Below are 25,653 nucleotides of genomic sequence, written 5' to 3'. Positions count from 1 at the left end.
ATTTAAAATCCTTTGCTCCTTATCATTATTTAAACAAATATAAAATATAATGAAAGTACAATTGCTAAAATCTGATTATGACATCTATAGAAAAAGTCGAAACAATGACATTATTACTAGACAAAAATGTGTCTGACACGGTTTCACTAGTCGTATTTTGTGAGACATATATCTTATTTGAGTCACCTATGAAAAAATATTACTTTTTATATTAAAAATAATACTTTTTATTGTGAATACCGGTATGATTGACATGTCTCAAAGATAAAGATTGGTCTGACCATCTCATAAGAGACTTACTCTTATTACAAAATAACTTTTTGAAACGCATCTACTTAAATACCCTTCTCTAAAAATGTAATATTTAATTCTAAAATTACATTTTTGTTTCAGGAAATTATTTCTTTCAACAACCTTTCCCAAAAATATCAATTTTGTGCAATCAATAAATTGTAATTATTTATTTCATGTCAATATTAAGAATGGGTAAAAATGAAAATTAGAACCTTCACTAGAGATATTTGTTGAGCTGCCATTAATGATCAATATTTCAGATATACATGAAATATAAGAAAACATTAATATATAGGATATTATTATGTTCAATGAATCAGCCATTAAGCCAAAATCAGGAACAAATTAATTACTCCAAACGGCTATTACTTTACAAATGTTTGTTTATGTCACACTAATCATGTTTATTTCGATGCAAATTGGCATTATAATCGTGTTTAAGTACCTATTTAATTCATCATCCTATTTAATTTATGGAATGTCTAAATTTATATTATTTAAATAAAATATCATATAATATCTAGTATTTAATCTATCTGATATATTAATTAATGTTTCACGAAAACTTTTATGGGCGGTCTCATGTATCAATTTTGGATGTGAGACATATCTTTTATCTGATTTCACATGTTTTAGTTTTCACAAAAACTTGTGAGACGATCTCACGGATCAATTTAGTGAGACGAGTCTCTTATTTGGACCATCCATGAAAGATTATTACTTTTTATGCTAAGAGTATTACTTCTTATTGTGAATATCAATAGGGTTGACCGGTTTCACATATAAAGATTCGTGAGACCGTCTCACAAGAGACCTGCTCTTTAGTTTTTGTGTCAAAAATATTACTTTTGACTCCAAATATGAAACCGATCGACTCATCTACTAAATATGAAAAATGTAACTTTTTTTAGTTATTACTATATAATTGAAATAAATGACATAATGAGGATTTGAGAAAGAGGGACACATCTGGACCGAGTGCTTGAAAACGACGACGTCCCTCACAAACCCCACTCCCTCATTCGTCCTCACTTAATGCTTCAGATCTCTGCAATTCTATTCTATTTTTGCTTTCATTCTTTAATCTCTTGTGTGTATATATGTATATATATTCCTGCAATCTCTTTATCTTCTCCACCAGCAGTTAAACTGTCTGGAGTTTGGAGTCTGTATACGTATTTTCGTGTTGCATTCGCTTGATCGACCAGAATTCTCTACACTTGCGTCTTGGATCGTTTGCTCGTTGGGATTTTACGAGAGAATGGCGGTGGGTTCTGGACCTGTGACGCCTGGGCAGGTATAGTGTTGATTTTTAGAAATTCTGGGCTGGTGATGGTTATTTCAGCTTCTCTTCTTGCATTGGCGGTGCATTTTAGTTAGTTTACGTCTCATTTTTTTTTAATGTTGGCGTGCAGTTTTGGGAAGTTTGTAGTGTTTCTGTTTTGAATTTTCACTTGTAGTTCTTTTTTCGTTTCGTTTTCCTTTTTGTGGCGTGATTATAGTTTGTTTTGTTCTCTCTCTTATTATTATCAGCACTAGGAAGTGATGTTCGGTTGATCGATGGTATTGGGTTATTCACGTGTGATTGGTTGACGATATTTTGACAACTATTATGTAGTGACATCCGTTGCTTTGTTAGGTTATTTTTCTTGAATTTATTTTGTTTAAATCTGCTTTTGCTTTTTGCTTATCTGTACTGCTTGTTAAGTTTAATCTTTCCTTGAACTATGAATCACTAGACATACTGTGAAATCATTACTTATGATGTTTCAGGTGTCATTTTTGCTTGGTGTTATCCCAATTTGTATTGCATGGATATATTCTGAGTGGTTGGAACATCAGAAGTCATCATCCCCTTCAAAAGTGTAAGCGTAGATTGCTTCTTTTGTCCTCTTCTTACCTGCAGTCTACATATTTTCCATATCTTGAAGCATTATACATGGCAACTGAAATGTGTGGCTTTTTCAAGAACTGGAAGGGTAAAAATTAATTATTTTGCATTCTCGCTCCTGTTTTGGTACCGAGTTGCTTTCATGACAGTAGTCATTCGGATATAAATCTTCTCGAATTGGAAAATAAAATTGATAAGGAAGATGATCGAGCTGTGCTGCTGGAAGGTGGTTTTGCTAACTCAACTCCGCAGAAGTTGTCCACCCCGTCGATTAAAACTAACTTAATCAGGTGAGTGTGATGATTTTGAATGGTAAATTTGGATGGTTTTGTCACATTTAGAAGTCCTTCGACCTTTTTGTGGATTTAACATTTCAGGTTTCTCACAATGGAGGACTCATTTTTGCTTGAAAATCGACGACTTTTGAGAGCAATGTGAGTTTGTTTATTATTTTGATTTCATCGTATAAGGTTCTTTTCATATTGTGAATGATGTCAAGATCTTTTGCAGGGCTGAATTTGTGGGAATTATAGTTTATTTCTATTTGTGTGACCGCACAACTTTTTTTGCGGATTCCAAAAAGGTGCCTTTCATCTTTATCCATCCTTTAATTTTTGGAACTTTTCATTCATTTGTTTAAGTAATGTGTGCAGTAACATGATTCTGATATTATTTATTAGCATTTCATTGACTTCTATTGTTAATCAAGTGGCATAAGGAGAGATACACTGTTATTCTTATTATCAACTATATTTTAATGTATTTTTTTTCAACCTTTTAACCAACCATGTAAATGATCGTAATAGGTCTATAAACTAAAGCCAAATTGCTCCTATTTCTCATCTTTTGACTTGTAATACATGTTATACGTAAATTATACTCTTCCTCAGTCAGTGTAAGCTTATTATTTGTTTTTCCTTGTTGGACAGAGTTACAGTCGAGATGTATTCCTTTTTTTGTACATTCTTCTCATCATAGCTTCAGCAATGACATCTATCAAGAAACATAATGACAAGTCAGCATTTTCTGGAAAATCCATACTTTATCTTAATCGCCATCAGACTGAAGAGTGGAAAGGATGGATGCAGGCAAGTATTTGTGGCAAACCGTTCATATATATGGTTTAGAATCTTGAAAGAGTTGTGTGTGAAGCATTTATCTGGATTCTGGTTGAATACTAAGAAAGGAGAAAAACAGAATAAAAACTACTGCATTCAAGTTCTCTTTCATAAGTTGCACAGAAATGTTTAAGCTCTCGCAATGTTCTTTCTGCCAGATGGAAGTTGGGATTTTTTTACTTCGCACCTGTCTACAATTATCTTCTGTTCACCAGCATCTGATACTTTCATATCATTTTGATACTTTCTGTGTGTGTTATTTCTGTGCATTCACACTCTGTGTGCAAAGTTTAAGTTTTTCCTTTCCTATTATTTATCTTCTGCTCGGCAGAAATCGGATACCTGTAGATCATTTTGATAAGTCTGTGTGGCTGCTCCTGCTGCGCATTTACAGTAACACGCCTTGTGCACAAGGCCTTTGACAGTTGTATGCCTTTTGCCATGTTTTATAGGTTCTGTTTTTGATGTACCATTACTTTGCGGCATCAGAAATTTACAACGCGGTTCGTGTTTTGATTGCTGCATATGTGTGGATGACTGGGTTTGGGAACTTCTCCTATTACTATGTTAGAAAAGATTTTAGTATTGCTCGATTTGCACAGGTGACATTGTAATCTGCTTTATATTTTTTCATTGAACTTGATTTTCTTATATTTTGTTTTCTTTTTACGTTGGATTTGGTTTATTAAAACAATTTTCTTAAGACAAATATGATTTGTTGTTTGTGCAGATGATGTGGAGGCTAAATTTTTTCGTGGCATTTTGTTGTATTGCTCTCAACAACGACTATATGCTTTACTATATCTGCCCAATGCATACTCTATTCACTCTTATGGTATATGGGGCCCTTGGGATTGGCCACCACTATAATGAGATAAGATCGGTGATTGTTTTGAAATTTTTTATGTGCTTCATTGTGGTGATTTTGGTGTGGGAAATACCTGGAGTTTTTGACATAATCTGGAGTCCTCTGACTTTTCTGTTCGGTACGTAACCATCAGTGACCTTGTACTTTTTGTGGTTTCCCATGGCAATTTTTTTAATGTGATGAGCATTTAATCATAATTGGTCAAAATGAGAAATTTAAATTTATTTTTAATTTCTAGTCTGATTTAAGCCTCAGCTGCCTGATTGTTCTTTTATCTTAATGACAGGGTACAGGGATCCTGCCAAACCAGATCTTCCATTAATGCATGAATGGCATTTTAGATCTGGGCTTGATCGCTATATATGGATCATCGGAATGATTTATGCCCATTATCACCCAAATGTACTGCCAAAGAGAGAGATTAAATTGCTGATGGTACCTTCTTTTGTGATCTCTTTAATCAATTTTATCCTTGTAGGTTGAAAAGTGGATGGAGAAACTGGAGGAGTGTGAGACTAAGCGGAGACGGTCAATTAAGATATCCGTCGTTACGGTCGCCTTAATTGTAAATCATTTCATTCACGAAACTGGATTTTGGATGATTCATATTTACTTCGAAATCTAATCTCTTGCTAATTTCCTGTTTTAAGCTGGGCTATTTCTGGTATGAATGCATTTACAAGCTGGACAAGATTGCTTACAACAAGCTTCATCCTTACACATCATGGATGCCAATAGCGTGCGAATCAATATTTTTTCTTAGTTTATCTACTTATTCCTAAATTATCTTTTCATTCTATTTGAGTGATAAATTATTTCTATAGTTGGCAAGAAAGAGGGCTTTATAGCAATGTCCAAAACCATAAAATTTAGTTTGCTGATCGGTGGAAATCATCTGTGTTTTTATCTTTCAGCGTCTACCTATGTTTGAGGAATTTCAGTCAGCATATTCGAAATTTCTCTTTGACTCTTTTTGCGTAAGTTTTGTTTTTTGTTATATTTTTATTTTAACTGTCTAGCTCTTTCAGTGAAAAAAATTGTCATCTTTTTTGGGCTAAAGCTAAACCCAGGGGTTGTTTTCCATTTTTTTTTTCTTGTTGTACCACTGTTTTTGATTACCAGGTGGCTTGGAAAAATTACTCTGGAAACCTACATTTCCCAGTTTCATATCTGGCTGAGGTGTGTGAGTTTATTCTCTTGCTTGTTTGTCGATATTTACTTATTGGAATGATTATTTGATACAAATTCCATTGCTTATACATGGTCTGTCATAGTAATGTATTCACTTGTTTGCTTCTATTAATATGATAAACGAGAAGTACTTTTTCCCCAGTAGAAGGCATATAAAATTTATTTTTAAAATGTTTTCAGTGCTTATTCCAAGATGTTTTCTTCTTGTTCGTCTGAGGAACTAGGGAGTTGTGAAATTTGCCACGTAGCTAACACTATCTAAATCACATGGCTAACGAGTTTCCTACAATATGCAGATCAAATATGCCAAATGGACAGCCTAAATGGTTGCTTTGTTTCATTCCAGATTATCCATTACTTAACTTCATGCTCACCACCTCCATTTACGTCTTGGTAAGTAAATTTCTGCTTTGTTCCAATTCTTTTCTCTATCTTTTCGATTGCAACTTGAGGGAGAGCAAGTTTTGTTCCTGCGGGGTTTGAACCCCGACCTCTCCCCCGATGGGGATAGGACTGTACCCACTTCACCACACGGGTGGTGGCTGTTTTGTTCCAATTCTTCAAGTTAATGACTGATTAAAATTTCCTTGCCTAATGGAATTTCTGTTTTCAATCTGTTCACCACCACAGGTGTCTTACCGGCTTTTTGAACTGACCAACACATTCAAGGGAGCTTTCATACCCACGAGAGATGATAAGAAGCTATTTTACAATTTTGTTGCTGGAACATGCATCTGTGTCGGTTTATATTGCATCGCATTAGCCCTTCTTCAAGTTACTCACTAACATGACAGGTTAGTTCTTTATCCCTGGATGATCATTGTATACTGTATAGTTAGTGATGAAAAAAGTTTGCCCGACAGGGTGCTTAAACACGCTTGATGCTTCTAACCCAGGATTCATTTCTCAAGTTCAACCATAAAAGTTCTTTAAGCAGTCAAAATTTCATCTGCTGGAACCATTAGAATTTTGACCTTGTGATTATTTTGTTGGACGAAATGGTTGAACCATAAGACATGAAGCCGTTAAAAGGTTTAAACATGGCATTAAGATGTGTTGAGATGACGCGTATCTGCAAGAAAAATACTATTTTTGGCTTTGTCATTGGATGTGGCTTGTCAAGCACCTGAACTCGAATGGTTCGGTTTTTAAGCGGAATCTCCATATACTATAGTTCCACTCTTCAGTTTATACATAATCATTATTTTTGCAGGAATTCTCTATCAAAAATGTGAAAGCGGAGCTGTTTGAAAAAGAGATATTGGTGACTACGGAAGTTGGAAAAAATACATGGACATTATGGTTATAGGAAAGGCCTTACCTCGGAACTACATGATGAGGCTAGAGCTTGCTACCAGTTTTGTTAAACATCGTCACAATCTCGATTTAGTTACGATAGTAAATCAGTTATTAGCTCGAATGTTAGCACGAAAAACTGATCATAGGAAAGCATGTCCAGGAACGTTTATTTCCACGTTTTTGCTCATTTAGTTCTGTTTACACATTCATGTATGATCGATCGATTTCGGTAAAACATAGTTTCATTTATTTCTACAGCGTTTCTTGATACTCGTGGATGGATTGTTGGTGCTTGATTATGGTTTGAAAAATCAAGCAACATTTGTGGGTGAGATTGTTATGTTCCGATGGAAAATCAGTGTGAAGGATAGACAATAGTTTACGAAGATAATGAGGTAGCCAAATTTATTACGTAAATTTGTGTTAATAAATTAATAATCGTAATAATCAAATAGTATTACATGATTTACATTCAAATTTGTCACAAAAAATTGTTTGGATGAGGTTCACAATTCATGAAAATTCGATCATTTCAAAGGCGAGCTACATTACGAGTCAACTTATTATTGTGTGACTTATTGAGTTAAAAGTGAAACGTATTTGAACGGACACCAGCTCATATTTGAAATTGTCCTAGTTCGTTAGGGGCTAGACCTCATTATTAACCAGGGGTCGGAAAAGTTCGAGCTCATAGTCTCTTTCAAAAAAGAACGAGCTCAAGAAAATATCAAAAGGGTCGAGCCCAATAAAATTATGATAAGGCCTAGCCCACAAACCATTCCATAATGGTCCAAACCATTATTGTGACTAAGACATACAAACGCAAGAGTAGTTAAGAGAATACGAAAATATTTTCTTCAGTGGATAAAGACTTTGATAAATATGAGATCTGATCGAATCTCATCGAGATTAGACGAGAGTCTTAGCCGTCATGGTTAAGGAGTCCTACCATATGATGTTTCTTATCTCTTTGGTTGCATTCCTTCGTAAGGTAAGAACATAAGTAAGATTCTACCCTAGCAAGAATCATACTTCAACAAGATAACTAGCCTCTCATGTTTCTATAAATGTCAGTATTTGATCACGGTTTTACGACATTCACACTTTCTCGCACACTCAGTATTAATATATTGCACTTTGCTCTTTGCTTTCATAATCATAACACCGACTTAAGTATAAGACGAGTCACGCCAGAAACTGTTAGAGTTGATGCCCTACAAGTCAATTGTTGACTAGAGATTTTATTGACTCAAGTGTAATAAACAATCTTTATTTTAATATAATTCATTTTTAATGGTTTGTTATTTCTTTATCTGTATACCCATGTGAACAACATAGATAAAGATCTTGATTATACTTTAATACAAATGAATCGTAATTCGATGTTGAAACTCGTTTGTAAACACTGTATGATCTAAATTCGTTTCTAGTCGATTCGGCCGCCTAAAACATGGATAAAGGTCGCTTGAGCTCGAGACTAGCATCTGTGATGTTGTGTACTACGTTTCTTAGTAAGGGCATAGAGATGTGTAAACATGCAGATGGGTAGTCCTATGATGATTATACCGAACAACCCTCCTTCGGATTTTTCAAGTGGTTATCATTCATCGAGAGGATAAGTCCGTGGTTATGATTGTACACCATTAGTCCTTACGACCCGAGACAACACTGAGGCTCTATATGCTAGGGCTGTTCTTTGACTCGTTTACCGGCTCCAGGAGAGTCATCAGGTGGCGAGGTTGGGTACAGTTACGACACATATAGGAGCCAGTGCATTGTAGTCGGGGATTCACCGCTCACCTACGGGTGTGGATATCCTATGTGATCTGATGAAATAATAGTGCATGGAATATCTGGCCAGAGTACAAGATGTACGTTGGAGAAGGAGTTCTCCAAATAGTACACGCGATGCCACTATTATAGTATCACATAGTTATCGAATTAATATGCAACCCTCGATGAACCAATGGTTGCAGATTCGATCGGGATATATGAGATGAAAGGACCGTACTGTACGTTAATCATAATTGACTGGTTCTTGCAGGCACTATCTGTGATACCTAGGAGATCATGAGGCGATGCTACTAGACGCTCTTACCATGATCCGATGGGTGCAATCAGAAATGAGTTCTGACATTCTTGATCAAGGTGTTGATGAAAAGAATAGGCTAACTAGGGTAAGCCCGAATAAAGGATTATATCCCGAATCACAAAGAGTTGTGAACCCACGGCTAGTTGTATCCCTGAACCATTGAGGGTCACACAAACACTGGATCGTTTTGTTCCCGTTGAGAGAATGAATTCAAGAAGTTGAATTTATATTATAGTAAATTCCAAGAGTTGAATTTATGATAATTAAATTTTGAGAGAATAAATTCAAGGAGTTGAATTTATAAAATTTGAGGATTTAATTTATTAAACTGAAATGTTGGGTTTATTGAATATTAAATTTTGGAGGTGATGAAAATTCAAGTAGTTGAATTTATAATTTAAATAATAAATTCAAATGTTGAATTTATAATGTATTTAATTTATTAAGCTCAAAAGTTGAGTTTATTAATTAATAAATTAAATAAGGTGGTAATGTGTTTAATGAGCTTGTAGGAGTACAAGTCCAACATAATAAATAATTAAAGTTTTAATGGACCTTGATTAAATTAATTAAATTAGTTGGACTATCCCAATTAATTAAGTCAAGCTCATTAATGTTAATTATGTATTAGGTCATTGGATAATTATATATAGGGATTGAGAAGTCAAAACCCTAGCCACCGACCATCTAATTTTCGAGAATCATCCTCCAAAGAAAGAAAAAAATCGGCCACCTTCTTTTGAGCCGTCTCTCAAATAATCTTCTCCTACGTTAAATCTCTTCCAATATTTCTAGTGCAATTTGGAAGAGGATCATACAATTCAGTCGTGGATCTGATAAGAAGGAATCGAAGAAGGTTCGTAGGGAATCAACAAGAGCTAATCTGTTTATACCGGATTAGTTGAAGCCACGTGAATAATTCACAAAGGTATAATTTTCTAACATCTTATGTATGTTTTTGTTAAAATCATACGAGCGTCCAAATCAAATCATATTTTGATTGTCAAAATAAACAAAAATTTTAAAACTTCCGCTGCTTTTGGACGTGTAGAAAACCAGATCCAACAGAAACATCTTCGACGCTCCTAACCTTAATTTTGTCTATGCAAACCCATCAATAGTTACCCAGTCCCAAAAACTTGGAAGATTTGAAGATCTGTTCACCAAACTAAACCTAAGATAAAATTTTGGTATCATTAATATTAAATGTAAATTACATTTTCTAACCGAGGCAAAAAAAAAAAAGCACTAGTTTTTTAAAGCCCTTAATCGGTTCAAATTCGAAGATTAATTCGTTTAGGGTTTAAACTTCAACCTCATTTCATTCCATTCAAAGATTGCTATTGTACTATATTAACAGATATTTCAAGAATAGCTCCGCCTGATTCGTATCCCTGTCTCACGAGTTATACTTCTTTATACAGTGTGCAAATTCGTATTGGTTAAAAAATTTAAAGAAAATTCTTGTCGACATAAAATGAACCAGCCTTTGCCTCAGGAGTCATGTAGTTCGGGATTTACCTTCCTTCCTGTCACTTGAACGATTTTATAAGATTTCAATCCGTGTCAAATTGAGGGTGATGCCTACTAAAGTTGATTGTTGAAGTTAATGGATAAAGCTGAAATATAGCAAGCTTGAAAAAATTCATTTCTATTCAACTCAAAGATAGCATTGTATTCCAATAATTCACAAGTTTAGTTACAAATGGACGACAATCTCAATTGAGTGCGGTTTCAACAGTCAAATTCATTTTCCAGGGGTGAAGTTTGTAGCATATGCCCAGGCATTGTTGTTAACTGGGTCTGCAAGGTGATCAGCGAGGTTCTCCAACGGACCTTTTCCAGTCACGATGGCTTGCACGAAGAATCCGAACATGGAAAACATGGCAAGTCTTCCATTCTTGAGTTCCTTAACCTTCAACTCAGCGAATGCCTCGGGGTCGTCAGCCAGACCCAATGGGTCGAAGCTGCCACCTGGGTATATTGGGTCGGTGACCTCGCCGAGTGGCCCGCCGGCAATACGGTAGCCCTCAACAGCTCCCATGAGAATAACCTGAGAGGCCCAGATGGCCAAGATGCTCTGAGCATGGACCAAGCTTGGGTTGCCCAAGTAGTCAAGTCCACCTTCCTTGAAGATCTGAGATCCAGCCTTGAACCACACGGCCTCACCGAATTTAACACCATTGCGGGACAAGAGCTCTGGGAAGACGCAACCAAGGGCTCCAAGCATGGCCCATCTGCTGTGAATCACCTCCAGCTCCCGGTTCTTGGCGAAGGTTTCAGGGTCGGCCGAAAGTCCCGCGGTATCCCAACCGTAGTCACCGGGGAATTCACCCTTAAGGTAGCTCGGGGCCTCACCAGAGAATGGTCCCAAGTACTTGACGCGATCGGGGCCATACCATGGGCTGCCTGATGAAGCAGGCTTTGAAACAGTCTTCCTCATGGAAATCCTCCCAGTGCCCGTGATCTCGGAAGCAGATGGTGATTTGACCGCCTTTCCGGCCATGGCAGGGGAAGAGAGAGCCATCGTCGATGAGGCCATTGCTAGCTGTTGAAGGCTGGTTGCTGCTTATGGTATCTAAAGAATTAATGGTTGATTTGGTTGCGGGATCTCATAGGTACTTATACAAGCGGGCTCTATCCTATTGTTTATCTTTGGAGATCAAATGCTGTATTGTGATTGGTTGGGGTTGTGAAATCAATCAGCAGCAGATTCTTTTCTTTTTTTCAATGTCACGCTTGGCAAACTCCCATTGGTTGCCACCAAGAATCTGCATTGGATACCAATGAATTTTGATCTCAAACGATGTAGTTGGAGCCGTGGAGGCACAGACAATTCACAATCACGGGTGTGTCTGGCAATTGACGGTTTTCTGATATATTATTTGGTAAACTTGTATGATAATATAAAAAAATGGGTAATTTTGTGTACCAAAATTCATCAATTAAACGGAAAACGACAGGGTGAAATGTATACCATGTTTATTCTGTTAAAATCTTGTGAAAATGTCGCCTTTTTCCCCTAAAAAGTATTTAAAAAAACGTGTCATCTTTTTTTTACAGCAATGTGTACAATTCTACGCCTTAGAAAAGCTTCGTTAGCATTAAAAATATTGAGACTTGGATGGGTTATTCATTGCCAGCTAGACAAAGAGCAGTTGTGTAATCTTGAAAAATTTGTTTTGGAAATAAAATTAATGATGATTTTTTCTAGAAGGGAAATTCGACCAAAAACAGAAAAAGACGTGGAATCAAGAAATTATCATGGATTTGTTTGAGTTTATTTTGGACAGTAAACGAATTTACTTGCTGGAATCCAAGTTCTGGATTCTATGAAGCTTGTAAATAAGTTGACCATCGTCTGCTCGATTGAATATCAACAACTGGTATAAGAGCGAGGTTGGTGGTCTCGTAATCAAGGTTAATGGTAACCAAGATTGATGTGGAACATTTTGATGGCAAAACGGATTTCAAATTATGGCGCAGAAGAATGTATGCAATATTGGTCCAACAGAAAGTTGTATGGTGCTTGGAGGGGAGAAGAAACTTCCTGAAACAAACTCCGCAGATGTAAAATATGTCAACATTGAGATAGATGATGAGGACAAGGAAATTATACTTCTGAATTCGTTGCCAAAAATATATAATACGTTCGATGAGACAATGTAATATTCTAGAGAGACTTTATCTTTTGAAGATGTACAAAAGGCCTTGAAGTCTAAGGAAACAGAATATCATTTAGAGATCACACCACAACATTCTGGTGATAGTTTGTTCACAAGGTGCAGATCTGAGAAAAGAGAATTCAAACGCAGGCCCAAGAGTAGATCAAGATCTAATACGAAGAATATTAAGTGATTCCATTTCCACAAGCCAGGCCACTATAGAAGAGATTGTCCCTGACAGAACTAAATCTTTCGACAAACCTAAAGAACAAGGTGAAGTAGCTGTGGCAGCTGATTGTTATGACAGTACTGAGGTTCTTTGTGTGGCCGATATAAGTAGTAATCAAAGCTGGGTATTGGATAATGGTTGCTCTTTTCACATGAGCCCTAATAAGAGTTGGTTCGAAACTTTTCAGGAGATTGATGGGGGCCAAGTCATATTGAGAAATAACAAGACCTGTAATGTAAGAGGTACAGGGTCGACAAGGTTTAAGTTAAACAATGGAACTGAGAGAGTTATATAAGACATCAAATATTTTCCAGAACTTGGAAGGAATCTCATATCACTTGGATCATTTGATAAATCAAGATGTATGTTCAAAGCCGAGAAAGGTGTGTTGAGATCAGCCGAAAGAGGCTTAACCATTATGAAAGGCTTCAGGGAAAATGGCTTATATGTTCTTTCTGGCACCGTGTAGTGAGATCATCCTCATTAGCTGAAAAGGGATATAACCACACAAGACTATGGCATCTCAGAATTGCTCACATCAGTGAGAAAGGCCTTAGTGAACTTCATAATCAAGACTTACTGGGAAAGGAGCATATCACCAATATTGATTTCTGTGAAGACTGTGTAAGGGGTAAGTCCACTTGTTAAATTCTCCGGGGGATCACGTCTCAAAGGAAATTCTATACCATGTATACTTGAATTTATGGGAGCCATCCAAAGTCACTTCAAATGGTGAATTTATGGCTGTACACTCTGAAACACAATGCAAGCTTTCAAAAACTTTAAAGAATGACATCAGCTTCAAGAAACACAAACTATAAGAAATTTAAGGTTTTGAGAACAAATAATGGGTTGAATTTTGATCCCCAAGAATTCCAGTATTATTGTAAAGTAAGGGGGGTTAAAATACACTTAACGATACCTGGAACTCCCCACCAAAATGGCTTACCTGATATGATGAATCGAACAATTCTAGACAGAGTATGGTGTATGTTACTGCACTCAGGACTCTCAAAATCATTCTGAGCAAAAGCTGCCTCTACAGCGTGTTATTTGGTAAATAGGACTCCCTCTTCCTATTGGCTTGATACTACAATTGAAAAATGGTCTGGTTCACGACCAAGTCTAGTTAAACTTTAGAGTGTTTGGTTGTGCAACTTATGCACATGTGAAGCAAGGAAAACTAGAGGCTAGGGCCATCAAGTATGTTTTCCTTGGACATCCAGATGGGGTGAAACGCTACAAACTTAGGTGCATAGAGGCTGGAAACTCAAGGAATATAATAAGCAGAGATGTAACCATCAAGGAAGATGAATTTCCTCTTAAAAGTCTCCACAATGATGATATACCAGAAAAACACAATCACGATTCAGAGAAGACTTAAATTGAGGTTGAGCTTCCCACCTTGACCTCGCACAATGATGAAATAATAGATGACAGTACCCATGTAGAAACATCAGAAACTTCTCATACCTCTCGTGATCAAGGCTATCAACTAAAAAGAGATGGGCAGAAAAGGATCATCAAATCACCGCAGAGGTTTGGTCATGCTGATTTGATCTCTTACTCCAGTAGGGGAAGAGATAAGTGATGAAGAACCTAAAAACTTCAAGGAAGCCCTGAATTCACCATAAAAGGATCTTTGGTTGCTTGCTATGCAAGATGAAATAAAATCCTTACACCGGAATATAACATGGGAACTGGTACTAAACCGAAGGGACAAAGAGTGATAGGATCCAAATGGATATTCAAGAAGAAAGAAAGTATTCCAGGAATAGAGAAACTAAAGTTTAAGGCAAGGCTAGTAACCAAGGGTTTTTCCCAAATTGAAGAAATTGATTACCAAGATATTTTCTCACCATTAGTCAAGCATAGGTCCATAAGATCTGTTTTATCCATAGTTGCTCAACATGATTTAAAGTTGGAACAACCAGATGTTAAGACAACATTTCTTCAGGGGGGATTGAAAGAGATTATCTACACGAGTCAACCAGAGGGGTTTGAGGAAAATGAAGACATACCATTGGTCTGTTTACTGAAAAATTAGTTCATGGGTTGAAGCAAGCATGAAGCACCGAGTCAATGGTATAAAAGATTTAATGTCTACATGATGGAACATGATTTTTTTAGAACTGAGCATGATTGGTGTGTTTATACCAAGAAAGTAACAGATTCAAACTTGTTATACCTACTTTTCAATGTCGATGATATGTTACTGGCATCTCAAAACAAATAAAGAAACTAAAGTTGTAAGTAAGTATTAAATTTCAGATGAAGGACTTAGGATCTGCTAAGAAAAATCTTGGAATGGAAATAGTCATGCATCAAGACAAGAATAAACTGTTCCTAACTCAGCTAGGGTACTTGAGAAAGGTATTAAATTTTTTTGAAATGTCAAACTGTAAACATGTTATTGGGACTTTGCACGACACTTTAAGCTCTAGAATTTACAAACACCTCAAAATGATGAAGAAAAAGACAACATGAGATTAATATCGTATGCAAGTGGCGTAGGGAGCTTAATATATGTCATGGTCTGTACAAGACCTGCTTTGGCACACTCAGTAAGCATTGTGAGCAGATTCATGGCCAATCCAGGGAAAGATCACGGCTGGCCCTTAAATGGATATTTAGATATTTCAAGGGCTCTCTTAATCTTGGTCTCAGGTTTAAAGGCACAAAGGATGAATCAAGAACAGTCACTGGCTTTGTTGACTCAAACTTTGCATGTATTATTGACATAGGAAAATCTCTTGCTAGATATATCTTTACATTAAATGATATTGCGGTTAGCTGGAAAGCCATGTTACAACCAGTTGTGGCACTATCGACTACATAGGCAGAACATAGTCGTCACTGAGGCAGTTAAGAAAGAAATATGGTTTAAGGGGTTCATGAAGGATCTTGGACTAAAGCTGGATTGTGTTGATATTCATTGTGTAATCAAATTTTTGTCCATCTATCAAAGAACCAATATTTCATGAACGAACAAAGCATAGCGCCGTGGTTGAATCTGAAAAAGTTCTTGTAAAGAAATTAGGACAGATGACAATCCTACAGAAATGTGTACAAAGATAATCACAACCAGCAACGTGACAATTGGTCTAGAGCTTAGAAGAAGATTGTCGGGGGTACTGGTATGAAATTTCAGGATAATTGTCAAGGTGGTGAATTTTAAATCCAGTGTCAATTATCCTGAATGAAGTCAACTATTCAGGTCAATAAGAAACCAATTTATAAGCTGGAGGTCACGTGGGAATGAGCCACCCATTGTTGGCCATTCCCACGCCCAAGCCCAAGCCCCCGCCTTGCCTGAAGTAATGTGTCTGGCCTATGGAACCCGTTCCTTTAACTGAAGACAAGAAGTGTAAATGCTGACTACGTTCCATTTTGAATACTAACGTAGATGTTCTAAAGACATCTATATCAGGGATAATTCAATCCTACCCCTGCAGGCAGCATTGACTGCAGGGGTACATCCAAAGACCACGATTTTTTATGGTCCAATTTTTTTTTTTTTTTTTTTAAGTTTTTCTTTTCCCATGATGTGGAATCTCAACCACTCATATGGGGTGTGGGCACTGCCCCCACACCCAAGATCGAACCTACCCTATATTAGTGGATATTATATCATTCATCATCTCATAAAAAAACGTGAAATTCGTATATCACAAACACATTTTATTTATACCTCAATTCTGTCATATTTATTTTAATATCAACATTCATTATTAATAAATCTCATTGTTCACTCATTCATCTATATTATTATTTTACATTAAATAAATTTTCAGTTTTATTTACAACATTTAAATTATTATTATTTGAAATAAACAAAAATATTATATAAATTTTTTTATTACTTCGAATTATTTCATTTTACTTGTAAATGTACTTTATTTAAACTTAAAATATTATAAATTTGAAATAAAAAAGGCACACTTCCGTACAATTAATTAAAAACATATAAATATTCCGGAATAAGTAAAATACTAACTAAATAAAAACTATTAAGATTTACTAAAATTAAATTTAAAAAAAAATTGATTGATAGTTATAATTTCATTTTATTATTTTAAAAAATAAATTAAGATATAAAATATGAGAGAGATCATGTGGGCCACCCCCTGTCTTCCTCCAAACACACTCGTGCCATACCATCGTATGTGCACGCGTCAGGCTTCCATTTTTTAAAAATATTTTTTTTTGAACTTCAAAGAAATGAATGCAAGAGCTAACTTGACATTGGGAAATTATTGTTTCGCATTGGTTTTAATCTAATGCAGATGCTCTAATAGACTTAAAAAAACATGTTTAGGTGGAAGCCTATATTATTAAGGGTTACAATGAAATGAAAACAAGTAATTAATTTCGTCATTGAAATATTTCTTAGTCCCGAAAGCTAGGTGGAAACGTTCACCACCAAGACTTTCCACTGTTGCCCCAAACATGTGGAGAGGAGGTAAATCACGGTGATGGAGCAACCTCTTAGATGAGAGGCCAAATATACAAGGGGATTCGAACATTGGTTAAATACAAATGACACAAATTAAAGCTACACTTTTGAAATTTAATCATTAGAGTCATATTATTCTGAATATTACTCAAAATATATATTTTAAACTTAAAAGAATACATAATAACATACAATATCTAGACCCTGAAGTCCCGCGATCGTCTGATGCTATGATTTTTGTGTCCTCATTTAGAGGTTACGTGTTCTTTATAAATCGTCCATGAAATCTCTATTTATGATCAATCGAGCAAGTTCAATTGTTCCCTTGACAAACAATAAAAACAGGAAAAACAATTCAGATTCAACTCAAAGAGGATCGTATTCTTCTAATTCACAGTAATTGAACGACAATCTCAATTGAGTGCGGTTTCAACAGTCAAATTCATTTTCCAGGGGTGAAGTTTGTAGCATATGCCCAGGCATTGTTGTTAACCGGGTCTGCAAGGTGATCCGCGAGGTTCTCCAACGGACCTTTTCCAGTCACGATGGCTTGCACGAAGAATCCGAACATGGAAAACATGGCAAGTCTTCCATTCTTGAGTTCCTTCACCTTCAACTCAGCGAATGCCTCGGGGTCGTCAGCCAGACCCAATGGGTCGAAGCTGCCACCTGGGTATATTGGGTCGGTGACCTCGCCGAGTGGACCGCCGGCAATACGGTAGCCCTCAACAGCTCCCATGAGAATAACCTGAGAGGCCCAGATGGCCAAGATGCTCTGAGCATGGACCAAGCTTGGGTTGCCCAAGTAGTCAAGTCCACCATCCTTGAAGATCTGAGATCCAGCTTTGAACCACACGGCCTCACCGAATTTAACACCATTGCGGGACAAGAGCTCTGGGAAGACGCACCCAAGGGCTCCAAGCATGGCCCATCTGCTGTGGATCACCTCCAGCTCCCGGTTCTTGGCGAAGGTTTCAGGGTCGGCCGAGAGTCCCGCGGTATCCCAACCGTAGTCACCGGGGAATTCACCCTTGAGGTAGCTGGGGGCCTCACCAGAGAATGGTCCCAAGTACTTAACACGGTCAGGACCATACCATGGGCTGCCGGATGAAGCAGACTTTGAAGCAGTCTTCCTCATGGAAATCCTCCCGGTGCCTGTGATCTCAGAACTGGATGGTGATTTCAGCGCCTTTCCAGCCAAGGCTGGGGAAGAGAGAGCCATTGTTGATGAAGCCATATCAGTTGAAGGCTGGTTTTGCTGATTCTATTGCAGGATCGTCAAGTGCTGTCTGTGGCTTGAGTTGCTTTCGAAACCTGTGAAGGTATTTATACTAATTTGGCCTATCAAAAAGGATCTGATGTTGCAATATTATTGGCTGGTGGCATTCCAGGAATTCAAATTGCACGTCTATTTGGCAAGGCCTATCATCACCACTCGAAGATGGTAAATTTTTTCCCTTGAAACCAATAAGATTTTGCCAAGTGTGCCAATGGATACAATGAACTACGCTTACAAGGAATTATAGATAGCCTCCAACGAGGATAGCTGCTATTATCAATCCAATCAAATTACGTGAAATATAATAAATAGATTTTGTTGAAAAAAAATAAACTGAATCGACTGAAATTTTTATTGGAACCCAACAAATCAATTCGAACTAAAAATCTTCGGAATTTTAGAAAAATACAAGGTTGTGTTTTGATATTTCAAATATATGACTTTCTCATATATTTAAATGTATTATTTTGTTTAAATAAGTATGACCATAAATTTCAAATTTACTCGTTACAAGTTTATATAGTATTTCATGTTAAAAAGAAGGTAATTCAAGTTCACTCAATAATGTAATTTGAAATGACAAAAACTTGTGTGAGACGGTCTCACAGGTTGTATTTGTGAGACAGATCTCTTATTTGAGTCACCCATGAAAAAGTATTACTTTTTATGCTAACAGTATTACTTTTTATTGTGGATATGAGTAGGGTTGACCCGTCTCACAGATTATGATCTGTGACACGGTCTCACATGAGACTCACTCGTTTGAAATTCATTCTACTTTTATATCATTAATGTTTAAACAAGTGAGGTGAGGTGTTCATTTACGATTTGATCAATATTTTATTTTTGTAAACAATAAAATTAATCAAAATCCATGAATTTCAAATTCATCTCTCCATGCTATAATTTTCATTAAAATTTTGATTAAAAATTGGATTTATGTACTTCTAATTATGTAGACCACTGCGTTTTTATATTTTTACGGTTTTTTTATTTTATTTTTCAATTCTATGTTCCAAGTCGAATTTGTTCTCCAAGCCTATATATGCTCTATGGCCGACGAAATTTTATTAATAAAATCGATTTAAATAGAAATTTTTTATTCAATTTAAATGAATTTTTAATAGAAATAATCGAAATTGAACCAAATTAACCGGTTTAATAGGCAACATTTCATTTAGGAGTTAGATATATGTATTATTATTATCATGTGAGTTAGATTAAAGTTTTCGATGATGAATAATTATATTATGTAATTATGTTTACATCAACTAAGGGAATTTATTTATTTTAACCCATGTTATAACTGTATTTCTAAAATTGGTCTTTATTAAATTTTATGCACTATAGAATTTTATAGTTTAAAGATCATAAAATATCTTTTTCTTCTTATCTTTTTTTTTTCTTAGAGTAAGTGTTCTTAGGGCCAACAGTTGACTGAAAGTTTTATTGCTCTATTTACAAACGAGGTTTATTTTAATATAATTTACATTATTTTGACAAAAACTTTATTTGTTAACTCACGGAAGCTACATAGATAAAAAACTTAAATGTGTTATAATATACAAGAGATAAGATCATATATTTGATAGAAGTCGTGAAACACATTTTTATTTACTATTTATTTTAAACATGTTCTTATTTGATTCGGCTGCATAAAAGGAGGATAAAGATCTCTTGAGCTCTATATTAGTATTTGAGATGTAGTGTACCACGTTTCTTTTATGTGGACATAAAGATGTTTAAACATATAGATGAGTGTCCATATGATGAGTTCATTAAACTATTCTAGCTCGAACTTTCCAAATGGTCACTATTTTTCGAGCAGAAAAGTCAGTGATTATAGTAGTACAATTGTAGCGCCCTTACCCGAGCCACTACTAAATAGACTAATAAACATGCAACATTAAACTTAATAACAACAATTAAACAGCGGAAACCAAATACTTAATCATCTTACAACCCAAATGAAAACAAAACAATTACAGCAGTCTTAAACATTAATACAACCATAACAAATACATGATTCTGAACGAGAAAACGATAAACCACAGAAAACCTCCACTGGATCACCAACGAAAACCCAACTGCTCTAGCCACTGTCTTGGTAGTCCGAACCGTCCAACCTAAGACATGTCCCGTGGAATGGGGTGCCCAAGATGAAAACAAGGACGTGAGTGACAATCGCTCAATACGAGAATGTACGAGTATTCAAACTGATATGATGCATGCGAAATGCAATATGCTCGGATATCAAGGATCAAGTCAAGAATCTCATGCTCAGTCTAGAGGCGCCTGAGTGTGTAGTCTATGATCTGCCCTAGGCATGTTTTGGCTCCCACACTCATCATTAAGACGTGGACCTGCAATGTCCAGGTCATCAGAGCCTGCGGGTCCCGTCGGACACTGTAGCTCTCGATGCCCCATCGTCCACAAAACAGAATAGGGCTGAGCGGCCCCAACAAACGAGGTATATCTCAAAAGATATCAGGCTCAACATGATATGTCATGCATAATATGCCAAAGCAGTAAAACATGTATCATGCAACAGATAAATATGCAGCATATAAGTGTGTATACTACGCTTGGATATCTCATTCAGTACATCATGTACCTCACTAAAACAATCTGACAGAAAGCTCTGAACCTAGACAATACCAACATAATGAAATCACTAACAAACCAGATCAAACATGCTACAAAGATCTCCCTAATGATCCTTAAATCACTATCTAAAGATTTAGGATTATACCTGCGTCCATCGTCAGCCCGCTGATGATGTCTCGATCTCAGTTCACCGACCCCTTCTCGAGTCGATACTAGCTCCAAAACTTCCCGACACCAAAGTGCCCTAGAAACTGGCTAGAAAACCTAAGGTACAACTAGAACTATCTCTGAAGAATGCGGTGAAGGAAACAAAAGAATAAGCTTCCATTTATAGGCTGCATCCGCACTATTTCAGAAAATACGAACCAATCTTATCTGCCACGTGTCAGAATCTCATTGGTCTAGTTGGATTTCTCGAGATAATGTAATCCGAAGTAGGTCGGTTTATCCTTTTTAAATTCGGTGGATACCAACAACTTGATCCCGATTTATCAATTCTTTAATAATACTTATTAACAACTCATTAATTATGTCTTAATTAATACTTCATTCAAAACAAATATTCGGGTCATTACAACAACATTTGTCCTTATGACTTGATACAACACCAAGACTCTATATCTATTCTGTGACTCGTTTGTTGTTCTATGAGGGTCATCAAGTGGCGAGACTGAGTGTAGTTACAACACATTCCAGAGCTAATGGATTGTAGTTAAGAATTTACCGTTCGCATACGAGCTTGGATATTCTATGTGATATGAAGAAATAATAGTACAAGAAGTCTCTGGCCAGAACAAGACGTGTACTTGAGGGAAAAGGTTCTATAGTTGTACATGTGATGCGACTATGTATATTGTGAGATGTTTTACATGGTTATCGAGTTCATATACAACATTCGATGTACCAATACTTGTAGATTCGATTCAATATATATGATGGAGTGACCGTACTATACACTAACCATATTCGAGTGGTTCTTTCAGGCACTATCGGCGATACTTAAGAATCATGAGACGATACTACTAGATGCTCTTACCATGATTCAATTTGGTGTGTCCATACATAAACGAGTTCTAAAAATCTTATGATCAAGATGTTGATGCATATAATGAGGTTAATTAGAGTAAGCTCAAATAAGAGATAAATGTTGTAGTGAATCACAAAGAGTTGCAAACTCTCGACTAGCAATATATTTGAACAATTGAGTGTGAGAACCCGAGTTTCCAGCAGTTCAGTAGCAAAAGCATTTCAGTAAGCAATGCAAAATTTCAGCAGAAGATAATATTCAGAAGCTGGTATTTTTCCAGCAGACATGTATTTTCCAGCAGACATGTAGTTTCCAGCAGATATAATTCAGCAGCAGAAGAACGAAATTCCAGTAGACAGTTACTAATCCAACCCATGACTTGTAACTGAAGCATTTAAAATGGAATCAAGGCTGTTAAATGCAGATTATGACCATTAATAGGGAGCCTAACAGTCAGATTTCGGCCTATAAATAACACTCTCAAACCTCTGAATTGGGTTACACAAATCTTGAGAGTATCACTTGAATTTTCGAGCTAAGAGAGTGCTGATTTTCGAGAAGTAGAACCAGTAGCAAGAACAAGCAGATTTCAGACTTCAACCGAAACACTTTTAGCAAATTACGCTAAGTGGGCTTATGTATAAATATCTTGAAATCAGTCTGTAATATCTGTTTTAAAGCATAGTTTCTGTATGTTTGATTTATGATATCTGTTTCGAAGCACTGAAACTCCCTAGTGAACTAATGGTAGGAATATATATTCTGAACATTTCTGAATTATGATTCTGATTCTGATTCTGGCCTCACCCCTTAGAGGAGAGAACATATAGGGGACTGATATCAGTTTAGCCATGAAATTCACTAACGTGTTCAGTGCTTACTAATTCTGATTTTTGTTCTGAAACCTGTAAATTCTGAATTCTGATTTCTGTTATGAAATACGAGTATTCAGTATATTATTGTATTTCTGTTTCTGTATAAAAATAATTTTCGAAAACTAAGAGTTATTCCCGCCCCTGCTTACTGAGTGACAATCATATCACTCACCCACCAAACCCATCTCAGATAAGAACGATGAAGAGTTGATAGAAGAAGAGGAGCAACGTCAGTTTTGGGGCTGGTGATGAAGATCGTTGTTCTTAGTTTTGATTTATGTTTTATATTCCGCTGCACCTGTTCAGACATTGTAATTTTATGATTTTACGTTTTCGCTGTAAAACATTTGTCATTGAGTTGTAACAGACAATGATTTTTATGAATAAAAGACTGGTTTCTGAAATTCTGTACTTCTGAGGCTTGTTGTTTTCAAATGAATATTTGAGAGCAACGCCGGTGTCAACCAACCCCCTGTCCCGGGGCGTGACATTGAGAGTCACACAAATATTGGTATTCATAATCATGTTGAGATAGTCAAATTCAAGAAGTTAAATGTGGTGATATGAATTTGATATATATGATCAAACGTTTATCTTATAAAAGACTTTATAATTATATTTCAATGTTGTAAGTTTGAGAGAGAGAGAGATTCGTAAAAAAAGTGGGGAAAGTACAAATGTCAATTAAGTGTAGAAGTGTTTTAAAATTGGCTGCCATACAAATTAAGTTTATTAGTCAAAGAATCAAACAACATATTATAACAATCAGCTATTTATAATCATCGTATCGGTAACATTAGATCGTCAATCGTGATTATTACAATGAACCAAAGACGAGTTCTAAAAATGTGGATAATTTTGTTTTGCTTGGAGAGTCTTAATCCAAGTCCAATTTGAAGTATTGACACCCACATGAACTTGAAATCTAATAAGAATAAATATAAAATAAGAATAAATATAAAAAGCCAAGTGAGCTCATTATCAATTATAATTTTCAGGAACTCAAAACTTGGAAAACGTTTCCCCTGTCGAAAGAGAATTCTAAACACCATATACATGATTTAAAATTTTGTATTATTTCCACACATTCTCTCTCAACAATTAATTATTACCATTATAATCAGTGAATAATATGATTTTTTTTCCCAGAATAATTGAGATAAATTTATTCCATGTATCTTATCTGTTTTTGAAATATAAAAATATAAATGATTTGTCAAAAAATTGTTAAAAAAATAAAGATGATGCTTCTATCCCAATCTGTCGTCACTTGACGTTTAAAATAAAGACTCCGGAAATATTCATTATATATTATTTTTATTTTTAGTTAATAACATTAATAAACTATTAATCGAAAGAAATTATTATTAAAAAATAAATAGCATTAAAAAAATATAGTAAATAATAGAAACAAAGTATTGATTTTAATATTAAAGTTAAAATCACAATATTTTTAAAAATAATTAGTATAATAATTATAATAATATTATATTAATTGAGGAGAAATTATCATGTAAATATTTTTTCATGTAAACTTTTTTACTTGTCTGCTTGATCTTGTAAAATTTAGCATGGCTAGTTTAGTAGTTGATTAACGTAGCATAAATGGAAAAAATACGACTCAGTACTCAACAAATCCCCAAGTTTAATTACAAACGGGCAACCATTAACGAAGAATTATAAAAGTCGACTTTACTTTCCAGGAGTAAAGTTCGTGGCATATGCCCAGGCATTGTTGTTAACTGGGTCTGCAAGATGATCAGCGAGGTTCTCCAACGGACCTTTCCCAGTCACGATGGCCTGCACGAAGAATCCGAACATGGAAAACATGGCAAGTCTTCCATTCTTGAGTTCCTTAACCTTCAACTCAGCGAATGCCTCGGGGTCGTCAGCCAGACCCAATGGGTCGAAGCTGCCACCTGGGTATATTGGGTCGGTGACCTCGCCGAGTGGCCCGCCGGCAATACGGTAGCCCTCAACAGCCCCCATGAGAATAACCTGAGAGGCCCATATGGCCAAGATGCTCTGAGCATGGACCAAGCTTGGGTTGCCCAAGTAGTCAAGTCCACCTTCCTTGAAGATCTGAGATCCAGCCTTGAACCACACGGCCTCACCGAATTTAACACCATTGCGGGACAAGAGCTCTGGGAAGACGCAACCAAGGGCTCCAAGCATGGCCCATCTGCTGTGGATCACCTCCAGCTCCCGGTTCTTGGCGAAGGTTTCAGGGTCGGCCGAAAGTCCCGCGGTATCCCAACCGTAGTCACCGGGGAATTCACCCTTAAGGTAGCTCGGGGCCTCACCAGAGAATGGTCCCAAGTACTTAACGCGATCGGGGCCATACCATGGGCTGCCTGATGAAGCAGGCTTTGAAACAGTCTTCCTCATGGAAATCCTCCCAGTGCCCGTGATCTCGGAAGCAGATGGTGATTTGACCGCCTTTCCGGCCATGGCAGGGGAAGAGAGAGCCATCGTCGATGAGGCCATTGCTAGCTGTTGAAGGCTGACTGCTGCTGATGTTATCTAAGGAATTAGTGGTTGGTTTGGTTGTGGGATCTCATAGGTACTTATACAAGCGGTTTCTATCGTATTGTTTATCTTTGGAGATCAAATGCCGTATTGTGATTGGTTGGGGTTGATATTGAATGTCCATTTGGAAAATAGATTTTTTGGGGATAAAAATCTCAATTTTCGGTCCGTTTGTATTTGCAAACCAATGGGAGTTTGCCAAGTGTGCAACTGGATACAAGAAAACGTCATCG

At 36.3% G+C, this 25,653-nt stretch overlaps 4 protein-coding genes across 7 annotated transcripts; 1 reads left to right on the top strand and 3 right to left on the bottom strand.

The window, feature by feature from the left end:
- The first annotated feature begins 1,256 nt into the window (after positions 1-1,256).
- LOC140804718 (protein REDUCED WALL ACETYLATION 1-like) lies at positions 1,257-6,914 on the top strand. 4 transcript variants are annotated; one of them, XM_073160813.1, is made up of 16 exons: positions 1,257-1,591; positions 2,068-2,159; positions 2,335-2,475; positions 2,563-2,619; positions 2,696-2,768; positions 3,115-3,273; positions 3,756-3,905; positions 4,034-4,289; positions 4,458-4,573; positions 4,650-4,736; positions 4,822-4,910; positions 5,086-5,148; positions 5,294-5,350; positions 5,659-5,755; positions 5,993-6,156; positions 6,576-6,914. In XM_073160813.1, exons 1-15 carry the CDS (start codon positions 1,556-1,558, stop codon positions 6,146-6,148), a joined length of 1,629 nt encoding a protein of 542 aa, XP_073016914.1. In that variant the 5' UTR covers positions 1,257-1,555; the 3' UTR covers positions 6,149-6,156; positions 6,576-6,914. The 4 variants fall into 4 exon arrangements, with proteins under 4 accessions (XP_073016914.1, XP_073016915.1, XP_073016913.1 ...); XM_073160814.1 differs by lacking the exon at positions 6,576-6,914 and adding an exon at positions 6,377-6,554; XM_073160812.1 differs by lacking the exon at positions 6,576-6,914 and having other exon boundaries at positions 5,993-6,170.
- A 3,466-nt stretch (positions 6,915-10,380) lies between these two features.
- LOC140804453 (chlorophyll a-b binding protein 21, chloroplastic) lies at positions 10,381-11,366 on the bottom strand. The gene has a single exon (XM_073160493.1). It carries the CDS (start codon positions 11,293-11,295, stop codon positions 10,501-10,503), a length of 795 nt encoding a protein of 264 aa, XP_073016594.1. The 5' UTR covers positions 11,296-11,366; the 3' UTR covers positions 10,381-10,500.
- Positions 11,367-17,441: 6,075 nt separating this feature from the next.
- Positions 17,442-18,420, bottom strand: LOC140804455 (chlorophyll a-b binding protein 40, chloroplastic-like). The gene has a single exon (XM_073160495.1). It carries the CDS (start codon positions 18,338-18,340, stop codon positions 17,546-17,548), a length of 795 nt encoding a protein of 264 aa, XP_073016596.1. The 5' UTR covers positions 18,341-18,420; the 3' UTR covers positions 17,442-17,545.
- Positions 18,421-24,519: 6,099 nt separating this feature from the next.
- On the bottom strand, positions 24,520-25,443 carry LOC140804625 (chlorophyll a-b binding protein 21, chloroplastic). The gene has a single exon (XM_073160697.1). The coding sequence runs from the start codon at positions 25,376-25,378 to the stop codon at positions 24,584-24,586; it is 795 nt and encodes a 264-aa protein (XP_073016798.1). The 5' UTR covers positions 25,379-25,443; the 3' UTR covers positions 24,520-24,583.
- Between the last annotated feature and the right edge of the window lie 210 nt (positions 25,444-25,653).

Source organism: Primulina eburnea, chromosome 11 (genome assembly GCF_022965805.1).
Source record: "Primulina eburnea isolate SZY01 chromosome 11, ASM2296580v1, whole genome shotgun sequence".
Lineage (NCBI taxonomy): Eukaryota > Viridiplantae > Streptophyta > Magnoliopsida > Lamiales > Gesneriaceae > Primulina > Primulina eburnea.
Note: the sequence above shows the minus strand (reverse complement) of the source record. Positions and strands in the feature narration are given on the sequence as shown.